Below are 14,296 nucleotides of genomic sequence, written 5' to 3'. Positions count from 1 at the left end.
GAAGAAAAAGGCACCTTACTCTTGTTGAATCATAGGCACTTTCCCACTATATTTTTTAAAACCAATTAGATTTTAAAGAAATAAAACTACACAAGAACAACCCCATGATAGTTTTAAAGAAATAAAACTACACAAGAACAACCCCATGATTGTAGGTGTACACATGGCTTTTGTGCGCCTATGTGTTGGGTTTTTTTAAGGTACGGGAGGGAGGGGGTATATTGGAAATAATCGACGCCCAACTACCACGTAGCAAGGGGCTTATCCCATATATGCTAATGAAAGTGGTCACTCAAGGTTAACAAGGCTCAGGTTTCACTCGCTTGTCTCTCTCCCCCCACATTGTATGTCGAGGCAAGGGATACGATAGAGGGAGCCCATGATAGTGGGCATCGTTGTTTGATAGTTGTGGCCTATCGTGTCTTGTGCACCTTGTCCATCTGACCCTACTCTGGTATCAGAGTGAGAGAGAGAGTCTTGTGTTTGCCTTGCAAAGAGTTCGATGGCTATTGACGTTGTCGCCCTTACTCTCTGGTTGCAACTGCAAAGTACACTAGTATGCCGAGTGAATGGAAGGTCATGGCTAGCGAGTGCATTGTGAGTGGTTGGCTACCAACTAGTGGACACATTGAGTGACTGGTTGCCCTTGGTAAAAAGAAAAAAGCCAATGACCGGGCAAGTGCATCGATGAAGGTGGTTCTCAAGGTTCATAAGGCTCAGGTTTCACTTGTCTTTATCCCTCTACATTTTATGTGGAAGCAAGGAATACAAGGTGGAGGGAACTCATGATAGTGGACATCATTGGTCGTTGTGGCCTTTGTCTTGTGCACGTTGTTTGTCTGACCCAATAGAAGAATAGGGGAGTTTTACTAAAATGAGAAAGCCATCACCATCCTCTCAAGGTTGCTTTTAAAAAACCAATAAGTTTTTAAAGAAATCAAGCCTCTCTTTTTAGTATTCTAGCCATTAAATACAACCATCCTTTCGAGTGGCCATTAAATAAGTTAAATTCTCCAAAATCGAACGCTTAAAGATTCAAAACTTTCATGGCTCAAAAAAATATCCTTTAGTATAATTTTCTATTACAATTTGCCTAGCCTTGAATTTAAAGATTAATTTTAAATTTATAATTATAAAAACGCTTAATTTTTTACATTTGCAAACACTATATGAACCCACACCTCCTGAGGACACAGCCGCTAGGCTACCCTCAACACTATCTCCCACGAGATCTTAAAGACTCTTCTCAAGTGAGATCAATGGATGGCATTTATTAAAATTAAGAAGCCTTTTTTGGACCATTGAATAAAGTAAACTCAGATAAGTAAACTACGTTGACACATCGTGAAATAAACTAAGGGTAAAAAACATAAAATATAATGGCTTGAAACCACATAGTTCCATTGCTTGAAAGTATAGTGTAGTGGTAAGATGTTTCATATGGTGACTCAAGGTCTCGAGTTCAAATCCTCTTTCGCACATAAAATCTTGTTCCAAATTTTTCAAAGTCCCAAACTCAAATTCACTCTTATCTCATGATGTAAACTATGATTTGCTAAGTAAACTAAGAAATAAACTATGCCCGCTTAGTAAACTACAAAGTAAAAGTAAAAAATAAACTATGACCGATAAATAAACTACAAAATAATCCCAATTTTTTGTAGTTTAATCAACCTAATCCACTTGTCCGAGTTTACTTTATCCGATGGCCCAAAAAAAAACATCGCGATTTGATCAATGCCATCCATTGATGTCACCTAACAAGGGGCTGCTTTCGAGCTACTCTTGGAAGGGCATTGCTGCGTAATAGAGAACTCTAGCTAGCACATCAGTTGAGCAATGTGAGAGAGAGAGAGAGAGGGGGGGGGGGGGGGAGGCAGGGAGGCGGAAGGATTTGTTCAAAAGCTGCACAATACATGGTCGCCCTCGTTGCTCAAGATCCGGTTTACCACAATTACCAAACCTAGCGGGATCTGGTTGGGTCTCCATCATAATGTGTTCCCTTCAAATTTTTTAAATTTCTAATTTTACGAAAGCTTTATCTAGCCAAAAATCCAACACATAATTAAGCGTTGCCTTTTTACGCGACAAGCCAAAAAAGAATGTAATCTTGAGAGGAACAAAAAAAAATAGGCCTCTGTATTATCTTGATAAACAAAGCATAGCCCTAGCAACCCTTCATTCTATATTGTCATCAGCTGTGTCTGTTTCATTTGATGCCCACCTTAGCCTGCCTTGTATAGGCCTTGATTACAGTGTACACAATATTGCATGAATTGAGGGATCCCCATGTATCAACAGGCAAAAATATTTATGCACAACCAAAACACCCAAAGAAGATGGTTACAAACATTAGGTGAAGTACATGTAAAACGTGCACAGAAAGTCCTGATCAGGATGAGGTCTGCTGTGGTTTTTTCCCAATGGACAATTAAGAGTAGATATATGCTACATCCAGAAAAAACAAAGTGCATGGAGGATGTACACTGGCTTATGGGAAAGGCGTACCGGCTGCATGGAGGTGGCAAACAGGCTGCCTAGTAAGGGCCAAGACGAACTAGGCCTTGAGACTTTCTATAGAAGCTTTTCCACCAAGATATCACAAGATCTTGACACTTATTTAATTCTCTGGAGGCAAGGAAACACTAAACAAAAGTGATATCTCCTTTCATCCACAGGCTGCGCAGTTACATGTGAAGACTTTACATTTTTCTCACTATTCAAAATATGGTGCCGCCAATTGCATCTAGGACAAAGCCACTAAGGCCTCATTTCTCATTTTGACTTCACAGTAATACCCTCAGTACCTGCAATAATGACAGCAGTCGCCATATCAAGAAACAATCCATGCTCCACCACCCCTTCAAGTGACGAAATGGCCTTTGCAGCTGCTCTGGCATCCTTAATTGGTGTCTGTTTCAAAAAGTTTAGAAAGCATTAGTAAGATGAAACTTGACTCCAAATCTGTTGTTGAGCACTTGGGCATTCTTTGGAGCTGCCCACGTAAACCTTGGACAGCCGTCCATGTGAAAGGGGAGAGGAAAGATCGGTCAAGAGTAGACCTTAAAGTAAAGATCCACAATGTAGTTCAAATTATCCGTAACATAAGGTTTGTCACCGTCCAACCGCAATTTAGCCTGCATGGTTACCGATGCCATGTTTGAAGGTAAATGGCAATAAAAACTTGGTAGAATCAACAAACGAGTGACGAATTTGGCTCACCTCACAACCTGCTACCTCTGGTAGGTTCTTCAATCGCTCTGCATTGTACTTCCAACAAAACTGCACTATTTCGACCGGCATCGCAAGCTGGCTGCCGCCTAGACCATCAACCAACTGCTTTCACAAAGCCAATGAGTCTGTGAACAAAGATATCAGGCAATTTGCTTCAGCTGCAAATAAATTATTTTTAAAAATCACCTTTGTCTCATCGACAACTACAACGAACTTCGCAGATGCTGCTTCCACCATCTAGGAAATGCCAACAAGGGTTTCAAAAATGTCGAGCCTTTTTTTACTATCATCAAACTGTGAATAGAGAGAGCACAAACATAAAGGCAATCTTTTCCAGACAAAGCAGGCAATCGAGCCCGTCCATACGGTACAGAAGGGCACCATTGCCCATCCATAATCAGCCACCCCAAGGCTATCCTCTGACAACAGTAATGGGTGGGGTATGTAAGGAGCCTAACTAAAGCCTCTCCTGTGATGAGAATACGAAAAAATTATTCATTCTCCAATATACAAAGAACAAACACTAAAGCCTTCAGCATGATGGATAAGAGCATCTAAATCAGAGTAACTGACCTTCTCACGTAGAAGAGCTCCTCCCCTCCCCTTTACCAGATTAAGATCTGGATCTACTTCATCAGCACCATCAATGGCCAGATCAATCTATTTGCAGACCAATAACGTCTTGTTAGATATCCCACAACAACACAAAGGCCTTATTCTTCTAACTCAAAAGTGAACAACCGTGGCAACAAGAGCAACTAGCTTCTATTCAAAGCATAGTTGCCAAAGTGTCCTAATGAAAATGGGCCAAACGTTGAAAACAGCAAAAATTGAAAATACAAACAGATTTCAACACCACATCATAATACCATATATTGCACCTTCCTTTGTTAGGGCATGTGAGTATTCAAAACAGAACTGCATAAGATAAGATGTGTGTCTAAAGAATGCAAAGACTAGTGTCAATGTGTTTTAAGGATCAAGTAGAGTTCTACTATCTTAATATTCCTTCAGATACAAGGACAAATGTTCCTTTGTGAACACCCTTGACAATGGGAAGGTTTTATAGCATACATGAGAACTGCACTGACAGGCCGTTTTGACAACCTATAATCGTGAGAACATATTGGAGATTCGATCAAAGATTCTCACAATATTAGGGACACAGGTTTTGAGGAATTCTCAAGCATTTTCTAGGGGTTTTTACCTTGGAAAAGGTCTTTACTTGGGTATGAATAATGTGTGACCCACCTGCAATGTGTGGACAGGCTGGGCACCAGCAGCCATGCCAACCGCAGTGTGGGCAACAGCATAGGCGGACAGACCAGCAAAAGAGCCACACAGTTTGCAACCTGTTTTGAGCCTGGGCAGCCATAATCGGGCTGACCACGGTTGGGGACCCACATGTATAATGTGTCATGCATACACACGAAAATTGTGAGTTCCATCGTTGCTCCTTTTGCATGTGTGTGTTTGTCTTAATTAAGTGAGATTTGAGATTCTCTTAGTATTCCATGTGACCTGCCACAATTACATTGGTATTAGAGCTCCGGTCTCGAGAACATCCATATGGAGTTTCGACAATAGTAATGCTGAGGTCATCACTAAGACATTTGATGGGCTAGCACTTAAGCCACGACCCAAGCATGGATTCTTTATTGGACTTAGGAGGTCTCTGGCAAGTACCTAAGCTAGTGTGTGGTACATGTAGAAGCCAAGAAAAACAGATGGTGGTCTCTCGTGAGTACCTCTGCTAGCATGTGGGACACGTGGAAGCTATGGAAAGTAGAATTATGAAGGTCATGGGTGAGTACTTGGTGCTAGTGTGTGGGGCATGTGACAGACAAGAAAGGACAATTAAACCAAAAACCCTACGCTGGCATGTGCATGTGGAAGCTAAGGGAAGTAGAGTAATATTGAGTACTTCTGCTAGCATAATGTAGCATGCACTTGATGCGAAAGCTTTTTAATGATAAGATAATGACGCTTAACACTTGCTGAATTGCAAAGTTTAGGGTTGAGAGAAGTACACATGTACACCAGATTGGGTCCCAAATTCCAATCCACCCTCTCAAGGGCCCCCACTGTTATGTCCCAAGGCTAACCAAAGTTAAGACCTTCAGGTTAGGTTAACCATAGCCTAGGGGTTAGGCATCATAAGTGGGGGTTAGTAGCTTTTATGAGACATATCCTATATTTGGCTCCTGGTTTATAGGATGCCTATGTAAGTGACTTTATGAGTCCGTTTGAGGGAAAGCTCCTCGTACCTCGATTCGAGGCCTTGAGACTGCTCCATGCTTACATCCGATGTGGGTGTGTACACAAAGGTCGCAGGTGAGTACATTTGGCGACACATTCAAGAGGCTGTCATGGAGATTAGGCCACAGAATATAGTACAGGTGATCACTGATAATGGCTCCAATTGTGTCTCCATGGGTAGGATGCTCGAGGAGGACTTTCCTACCATTGCTTGGACTCCATGTGCTGCTCACAACATGGACCTCCTCATCGAAGATGTGGCAAAGATAGGTTGGGTGTCAGACATCTTTGAGACCTCTTGCATGATGGTGAAGTTTGTGACAGAGGCCAAAGGTGCTTGCTATATATTGGATCCATAGCGACTTAGAGCTTCCCTGTAACGCGCGGAAGCTCTGGGTAGTCTTCTTTCAGCCCTAAACACTCTTGGAAACCTTCTGATGCAAAACGCACCATCTGATGCAAAAACGCAGGTAGAGAGAGAGTAGAGAGAGAGAGAGAGAAGTGCTGGAATTTCAGTATATACTATGGTACAAAAAGGTACATATCTTTGCAGCCCTTGGCTGCCCTCCTTGAAAAGGTGATAACACACCTAAAATCTGCCCTAGACTAGGATCCTACTGACTCAAACCCCTAGTGGGTTGAATGACTAAACCTTGAGCATGGGGGCCCTTTTTATATGGGACTTGGGACACTTTATGCTGGCCGACTGCTGGTCGGCCAGTTCCATGTCCACACATGCCCCTTTTTGGTACTGCCCGACTGCTGGTCCTTGTCTTTGCTGTGCCTACTGCCCAACCTTTCTGCTGACGTCAGCCGACAGCCAACATCCTCTTTTCCTTGCAGCCGACAGCCCTTGTCTGGGTTCATGTGCTTCAGCCGACTGCTTCCCTCCATGATCCCACTTGTCCATGTTCACCTCAGATGCTACACCTGAAGCTCCTACATTCTGGTTCTACTGGTTCATAGTCTTTATCTGTTCGCCTTCTCTGGATCTAGCCCTGAGAATGTCCATGGCATCTGTGATGCACATGACATCCCCCTCTGCTAAACTTGATGACGGGAATCCAACCTGCTCTTGGATGACTGTCATCATCCCAATCCTGTTCCGAAGTCCCTCTGTCATCATCCATCCCTGGCAAACCTTTTTCTCTGAAAATCCGATCTGTTCTCCAAACCACTCTGTCTCTGATGAAGATCTATGCATCTGGTCTTCCTCTAGTCCACCATCCATTCCTGCCCTGACTCTGAACACCGTCTTGGTCTTCGTTCCTGGAACTGAGTCTGGCACTCTCACATCACCCTTGGAGGATCAACCTCCCTTGGGACCGTTCCCTTAGAACCTATCTGGCTCACGGAACTGCCATCCCCATCTGGCACTGTGGAACACCACCAACAAACCTCCTCGGAGTTCTTCCTGCTTCTGTGCTCCTCGCCTTGGGCTTCGAATCCGTGTACTTTCCTGTACCTTGGACCTGTACACCATCATCTGGGACTGATTCAGTGTTTAGCTTGGCTGAGCCTGATGCTCTGATACCAATGTAACGCGCGGAAGCTCTGGGTAGTCTTCTTTCAGCCCTAAACACTCTTGGAAACCTTCTGATGCAAAACGCACCATCTGATGCAAAAACGCAAGTAGAGAGAGAGTAGAGAGAGAGAGAGAGAGAGAGAGAGAGAAGTGCTGGAATTTCAGTATATACTATGGTACAAAAAGGTACATATCTTTGCAGCCCTTGGCTGCCCTCCTTGAAAAGGTGATAACACACCTAAAATCTGCCCTAGACTAGGATCCTACTGACTCAAACCCCTAGTGGGTTGAATGACTAAACCTTGAGCATGGGGGCCCTTTTTATATGGGACTTGGGACACTTTATGCTGGCCGACTGCTGGTCGGCCAGTTCCATGTCCACACATGCCCCTTTTTGGTACTGCCCGACTGCTGGTCCTTGTCTTTGCTGCGCCTACTGCCCAACCTTTCTGCTGACGTCAGCCGACAGCCAACATCCTCTTTTCCTTGCAAAGACAGCCCTTGTCTGGGTTCATGTGCTTCAGCCGACTGCTTCCCTCCATGATCCCACTTGTCCATGCTCACCTCAGATGCTACACCTGAAGCTCCTACATTCTGGTTCTACTGGTTCATAGTCTTTATCTGTTCGCCTTCTCTGGATCTAGCCCTGAGAATGTCCATGGCATCTGTGATGCACATGACATTCTCAAACCTTCAGCCACCAGATTTGCATACACATTCATTGTGGTTGAAAGACTGGTGAGAGTCCACTAGGGACTCTTACGCATAGTGGTTTCCAAGGAGTGGATGGATTGGGATGGTCGTGAGAGTCCTAAGGCCGTCATGCTTGTCGTGCTATCATGAGGGACACTTGGCGGCAAGAGGCGAAAACTCTTGTAAAAGCCCTTCAACCTATTTACACTGTTCTCTGCATCACCGACATGGAGGGCAGCACTCTTGGACTCTTGGACTCTTGTATGAGTTCACAGATAGAATCGGGGAGGCTTTGAACCACTGCAATGTCTTATCACCAGAGAGGTATGTTGCATTATACATGCACTCTCTTAGTCTCTTTGGCTCTTCAATCTTAATCTTAGGTATATGACATATCATGATGTTTTTATAGGATCCATGACATTCGAACCATGTGGAACACACATTGGGATGGGTTTCATAGACCAATCCATGCAGTTGCTCACATATTGTATCCTCTTTGGAGGAATGAGAAGCAATACAATAATAAGGAGCTTGAGGATGGATGGTAGCACTACATCAAGAGCTACACAACAGGAGATGTGGACCAGTTGAGGCAGTTAGAGGATGAGCTACTTATTTTCCAAAATGGTAGCTTTAAGTTTAGTTCAGTGACAGCCAAAATGAGAGAGACACGGCTACAACCAGTATCGTGGTGGGAGAAATATGACATCAATACCCCTCACTTGGTGAGTCTTGATTCTTGAGTCTTGCAAAAGAATCCACTTGTAGTACACCTATTAGTAATTACTAACAAAAACTTCAACTTCTTTTGTTGCATGAATTATGACAGAAATCCCTCGCCATTCGAATCTTATCACAAGATTGTAGCTCGGGTCCTTGCCAAAGAAACTAGAGCACTCGGACCCTCTTCCACACAAAGAAGAGGAATCGGTTGCATAGTCACAAGGGATGGAAAAGATTGAGAATGGCCATTCCCTATAACTATAGAGTGACATGGGACGGAAATGGGAACGGGAAGATGCTGCCATTGTTAGCACATTCATCCCGAGTTTCTGCCCATTTCTGGTGTCCTTCTGGTTCCTTTTGCATGGCCCTTGATTGTGGGCTAGCCATCCCTATTTTACATATTTTTCTCGGATTTTTCCCAGCCCGTATGGTTTTTTTTCTAGTCGGCCAGCTACTCTGCTCCAGTCGGCCAGCTTATTTAGCTCCAGTTGGCCAGCACTACCCACCTATAAATAGGTGGGCTGGCCTCTCATCTTTTCATCTAGTCTTGTATATCTTTTGCTCCCCCACTAGCTCAGTACTTTCATAGTTTATTTCATGTTTATTTTGTCCTTTTTTTCTGGACATCCAGAGGACATTGACAGTTGAGTTCGGCCTCTAGTAGATGTTAATACAGCTTTCTTTCTTTCTTTCTCTCTCTCTCTTGCACTCTCTATGTTCTCATCACTTGAATCTGCTTCACAGGGAAACACTGTTACATATGTAAACAACTTCTCATATCATGTATCTCATACCATGCACATTCTAGTGCTCTTTTGCTTCCGCTCTGTGCACTCTTTCATGGTATCATCGCTCCCAGTTCAGCGATTCCATCTGCAGCCCCAGATTTAGCCCTATTTCAAGCCCCTTATCCTCTGCGTTTTTCACAGATTTGCAGCCTTCTTCTTGCTGCGTTTTCTGGACAGCTTTTGCTGGTTGGTTCTCCTTCAGTTTGGCTTCATCGCTTGCAACCAGAAGGTACTTTTTCATCAGCGTTTCTTTCCTACTTGGAGTTTGGATCTAGCCGGCCTGTTTTTTCAAGACAGCAGCCCCTCTTTGGCTACGTTTTCCTCTCCGGTGGACATTCCCTTGTGCAGAGGGGGGTTGTGGTGGTTCGGGCTTTGGTGGCACCCTTGGTACCTCTGGAGGACACTTCTTCTTCTGAGATTGTGCATATTTCTGAGATTGAGCCTGTCACCAATTGGCCGACCATTTGGTCCATTCCCACATTTTTGCGTCTCGTTCACTTGAGGCCAGGCCAGTGTCTCGTGTGAAGAGGCCAGTATTTTGCTGACATGGACGGGAGCCAGACTGGTGCCACCCGTGTGTTAGCAGGATGGTGTCGTATGGACGGGAGCCAGATCAGTGCCACCCGTGTATGACCTGGACTGTATTCGATCCATGGGACTGTCACGCCATGGAAGAGCCAGTATTCGTGCCGTGTTTTACCTATGGGACTGTCACACCTAGGGAAACTCGTGCCTGGAACTGTGTCTTACCTATGGGACTGTCACTCCATAGGAAGACCAGGTTTTTATGTTTTATGTCGAGCCAGTTTTGTGCCGACAGATATTTTGTACATGTTCCATGAACGGGAGATATGTCCATGTTACTTTTTGCACATGCACACATATTTTGTATGTTTGAAACTGTTTTCGCATGACATGTATTCGTGTGTTTGCCTGCCTGACGTGTTACTTACTGAGCGGGGACGCCTGCCAGTGAGTCGTGAAGTGTGCCCTGTATTCTGACGAGTTTCAGTGCATGTGAACAGGTGGTAAGTATATGGTACATGTTGTTTAATGTTATTAAATTCTAACCCTTTGATTTATAAGGTTAGGGGTCCACACTTATTTAAAAGTGGGCACCCCCTTTGGGCACCCACTTTGGGGCCAAGGTGGGGAGCCTCACTTTTAAGTGAGTGTGGGGGTGGGCATGGTCACCTACCCCCACTAGACCCCCACATGCATGCGTAGAATCTCTAAGGTTATCTTCACTTCATTATTTTATTTAATATGGCTCTCCATCAAGCGTAAACATCATCCCATCGCTTCCTTCTCACGTAGACAACCGGCGACCATCTTTTCTCTTTGGCGTTGATTTTTCATCAACCGGCGCTGGCTGCTCTTCCGGCTGGCGACTAGCTTGCTGCAGGCGGCTCTTATAATCTGCACCTCTACGCTGCTGCTCTGAGGCGTGGACTATCTACAGGCGGCTGACCCTGTTGCTGCTGCGCCTTTTCCCCAGGCGACTGTTGAAATCTGCAGAACAGGCTGCGCTTACCATTCCTTCAGGCGGCTGCTTTTGCTTTCAGACGTGGGCCAGCCATCTTCACAGGGCACTGCTACGTATGTGCTGCTACAGGCGTTCCTTTTCTCACAGGCGGCTGTACAGCTGATCGCTTCCCTTCCACACAGGCTGCGTTACATCCCCAGGAGGCTGCCTCCATATGGTGCTGCCCTTGTAGGCGCTTGTGTGCTCACATGCTGTGGCCTCTCCTTCCTTGCAAGTGGGTATTCCTCCTTTCACGGCAAGCGGCTGTGTCCTTTTTGGCGGTACATTATCTCCACGGGTATTCTACAAGGAGGACTTCGCATCACCTGAGAGGCTTCATCATTCCACAAGTCTTGGTCTTTATCAACCAACTACAAGTAAGTGATTTTCAGATTTGAGTAAAGCATTTAATGTTTAAAATCTGGTAAAAGATTCGTCCCGCTCGGCCTACACCCGTTCGGTGCCGGGTTGTCCAAGCTATATGGGCGAACCTCGGTCCAAAGGTGCTGAGATCGGGAGAGCCAGGCGTTAGTACGAGAGCGCCTGTCTGTGCGTGGTCTCGGAACACCAGTGTGGTGCTCTCCGCGGAGTCCAGTGAAAGCACAGGACCGTAGTGATTGGACCACACTAGTGGTCGTTCTCCTCCGAGTTTTTCTACATCGAAATTCGAGCTATTTGTTTAGTACTGTTTTCATATGTACATGGACATCATCTGGTTCTCAGAACCCATGGAGCATTGTATTCTTTAAATACTCCCAATAAATATATCATATATTGAGGGGGGGGGGTCGGCCCGTTCCGGCCCCAGTGCTGGTGTCCATCTTTCCATTTCTGTTCATTTAAATTTCAAGTTGTTTTAAGTTGTCCATTTCATATTTGTGGTTTTAAAGTTGTGCTATTAAACGTGTAGGTGTCCAACTGAGTCTTTCCCACTTGACGGGATCGGTTTCATTGGTATCAGAGCACGGTTGTTTCCCTCTTCCTAGTGGGGAAACGAACCTGTGTACTGGACATCCCGCTTTTAGCAAACTTTGAACACAATGGACAGCCAAGGCAACCCTTTGGAAGTGCCAAATTCGAGGGGTCCCTCTAGTGCTTCTCGTGGGTCTGATGCCCTGCGAGGTAGACACAAGCCCCTTGAAAGGGTTATGGATAGTGAATCCAAAGGTCAACTGTCTCCAGGAAAGACAGTTATGCTTGAACAAGACCCTGATGTTATGAGGGCTGAAATGGAACATATGAGAAAACTTTTGCAGGCTCAAGAGCAAGAATTGAAGTTTTTGCATGAAGATCCTCATCTACAAAGTGCTATTGAAGCCAGGAAGGCAGATGCTATGGTTGATGTAACCTTTGAATCAATGGCTCGTGAAGTGGGTAAGAAACCAAGGGAGTTGGCACTTGCCTATCTCCTTCGCAAAGGTGATATCAAAGAGGGGGATGACGGGGAGCTGATTTTCAGAAATCCACCTCGTTTGAAGCATGGAGATCCCGCATCCCAGAGGCTGAAATCTTTTATGCAAAAGGAAGAGGTGACTGTCACCTCTCGACATGCATCCTCTCCCCAAGGCACTAAGCCCGACAGATTTATGTATGCCAGTGCTCATGGAGCGCATCAAAGTCACATGCATGCAAGATATGTATCTCATGGTGACAGGTCTGCTTCCAGAAAAATTTTGCCTTCTGAGTTGTCTCATGGAGAGACCATGCCATATGCAGGTAAGTCACATGCATCTGAGCTTCGAGTTCGTGGAGCACATGCCACCGTGCCCCATGAAGCTTCTATGACGGCCCATGGAGCCCATGCAGACAGGGCTACCCCGTTGGATAAGGGGAAAAGAAAAAGAGAGGACCATGAGCCTCATGCCAGGAAGCTCAAGGAGTTCAAAGCAGGTGATAAATCTGTCAAATTTGATGTCTTTCATGGTGAACATGATGCCTCTAAGGTGTTAGCGTTTGTGGCACAGTTCGACATTGCTTTTAGCGATGAAGACTTTACAGAAAAGTCGAAGGTGCGCCATGCTAGCATGTTTCTGAAAGGCACTGCTGCCCATTGGTGGATCACCGAAAAGATCACCAAGGATCCCATCTCTACTTGGAAGGAATTCAAAGATAGATTTTATGCTCAGTTCTTGCCACCCAATGCAGAGCAAACTCTCACTCAAAAGTGGGACAGGCTGGAACAAAAAGATAATGAGACTGTGCAACAGTATGTGAACAAATTTTGGAAAGTGTTGCTGGAAGTGACTCCCTTCATGCTAATCTCTGAGGAGGAAAGAAAGAGGAAGTTTCGTTCTGGATTGCAACCTGCTTATAGATCGGGTATTGAATTGCACCCAAAACATACGTTGCAGCAACTCACAGCTTCTGCCCTTGCTACGGAGCAATTGGTGCTTAAGATCAAGCAGGATCAAGGAGGTTCCAAAGCAAAGGACAAGGCTGTCCCAAATCAGCAAAAGGGTGGACAGCCATCTAAAAAGAACTTCCGGGAGCCTTACAAGGGTGGTAAAGCTGAAAATAAAGATCAGGGCCCAAGAAAGAATAAATTTGGCTTAACCCCGGAGCAAAGAGAGCAATATGCTAAGGATGGAAAATGCTTTTCTTGTGGTAGCAAAGACCACATGTTTCGGCAATGCCCAGATCGCAAACCAAAGCACGAGGACAAGCACACCAAAGCAAATGTTCATGCAGTTCCTGATGTGCAAGGTAATACAGGTCATGATGCTAAAGAGAGAATGGTTTGCAAGGCATGGGGGCAAGTTAAGGATCAGCCCGCACTCTTTATGTTTGATGACTGTGCAACTGACAATTTCATCTCTATGCAAATGGCAGCTGCATTGGGTATTGAGGTTGAAAACATGGGACCTCAGATTGAAGCTGAAGCTGCATTTATTGGCAAAGAGGTGCAGGTTACCCCTTTGATTGGGAAGTTGCGTATTCATATTCAGGGCTATCTTGATAATGAGCATTTCTTAGTTGCTCCACTGAATGGATGTGATGTATTGTTGGGCAAGCCGTGGCATCATAGGCTTGAGCCCCGCAAAGACTACAAGTCTAATATGATTTCTTTTATGCATAAAGGCCGCATGCACTTTATTGATGCTGGCAAAGAAGGGGATTCCATCCCAGTTGTATCACACATCCAAATTAATAAAGCAATGAAAAAGAGTCTTTCAGCGTACTTGGTTTTTTGTGCGTGATAATCTTGTGCCAAATCATCAAAATGTGGATGCTATGTCTAATGATAGGCTGAATTTTCTTAATGCATTCAAAGACTGTTTTGCTGACTCATTGCCAGGTGAATTACCTCCCCAAAGGCCCGAAGATCACCGTATAGATCTTGTGCCAGGTAGTTCTCCTCCTAATAAACCCGCATACCGAGTGAGTGCTGCACAACAAGAAGAAATTATGAAGCAGGTCAACGAGCTTTTAGAGAAAGGTTTGGTTCAGCCCAGTTCCTCACCTTACTGCTCTCCTGTGCTTCTAGTTCAAAAGAAGGACGGATCATTCCGTATGTGTGTTGACTATAGAGCTTTGAACAAGCTT

The 14,296-nt window shown here is 44.9% G+C and overlaps 1 protein-coding gene across 1 annotated transcript in view; it reads right to left on the bottom strand.

Annotated features, from left to right (window-relative positions):
• Positions 1–2,077: 2,077 nt before the first annotated feature.
• LOC147627403 (putative ribose-5-phosphate isomerase 3, chloroplastic) overlaps positions 2,078–14,296 on the bottom strand; it is a 29,555-nt gene continuing 17,336 nt past the window's right edge. Inside the window, exons 6-10 of the mRNA XM_086816044.1 lie at positions 3,808–3,894; positions 3,421–3,471; positions 3,223–3,336; positions 3,063–3,137; positions 2,078–2,913 (exon numbers count right to left, since the gene is read on the bottom strand). Coding sequence (XP_086672170.1) covers positions 2,776–2,913; positions 3,063–3,137; positions 3,223–3,336; positions 3,421–3,471; positions 3,808–3,894 — 465 coding nt within the window. The 3' untranslated portion in view covers positions 2,078–2,775. The remainder of the gene's footprint in view (positions 2,914–3,062; positions 3,138–3,222; positions 3,337–3,420; positions 3,472–3,807; positions 3,895–14,296) is intronic.

Source organism: Cibotium barometz, chromosome 21, assembly GCF_041138505.1.
Source record: "Cibotium barometz isolate CiBa-2024 chromosome 21, ASM4113850v1, whole genome shotgun sequence".
Taxonomy (NCBI): Eukaryota; Viridiplantae; Streptophyta; class Polypodiopsida; order Cyatheales; family Cibotiaceae; genus Cibotium; species Cibotium barometz.
This window is presented reverse-complemented; position numbering and strand designations above follow the sequence as displayed.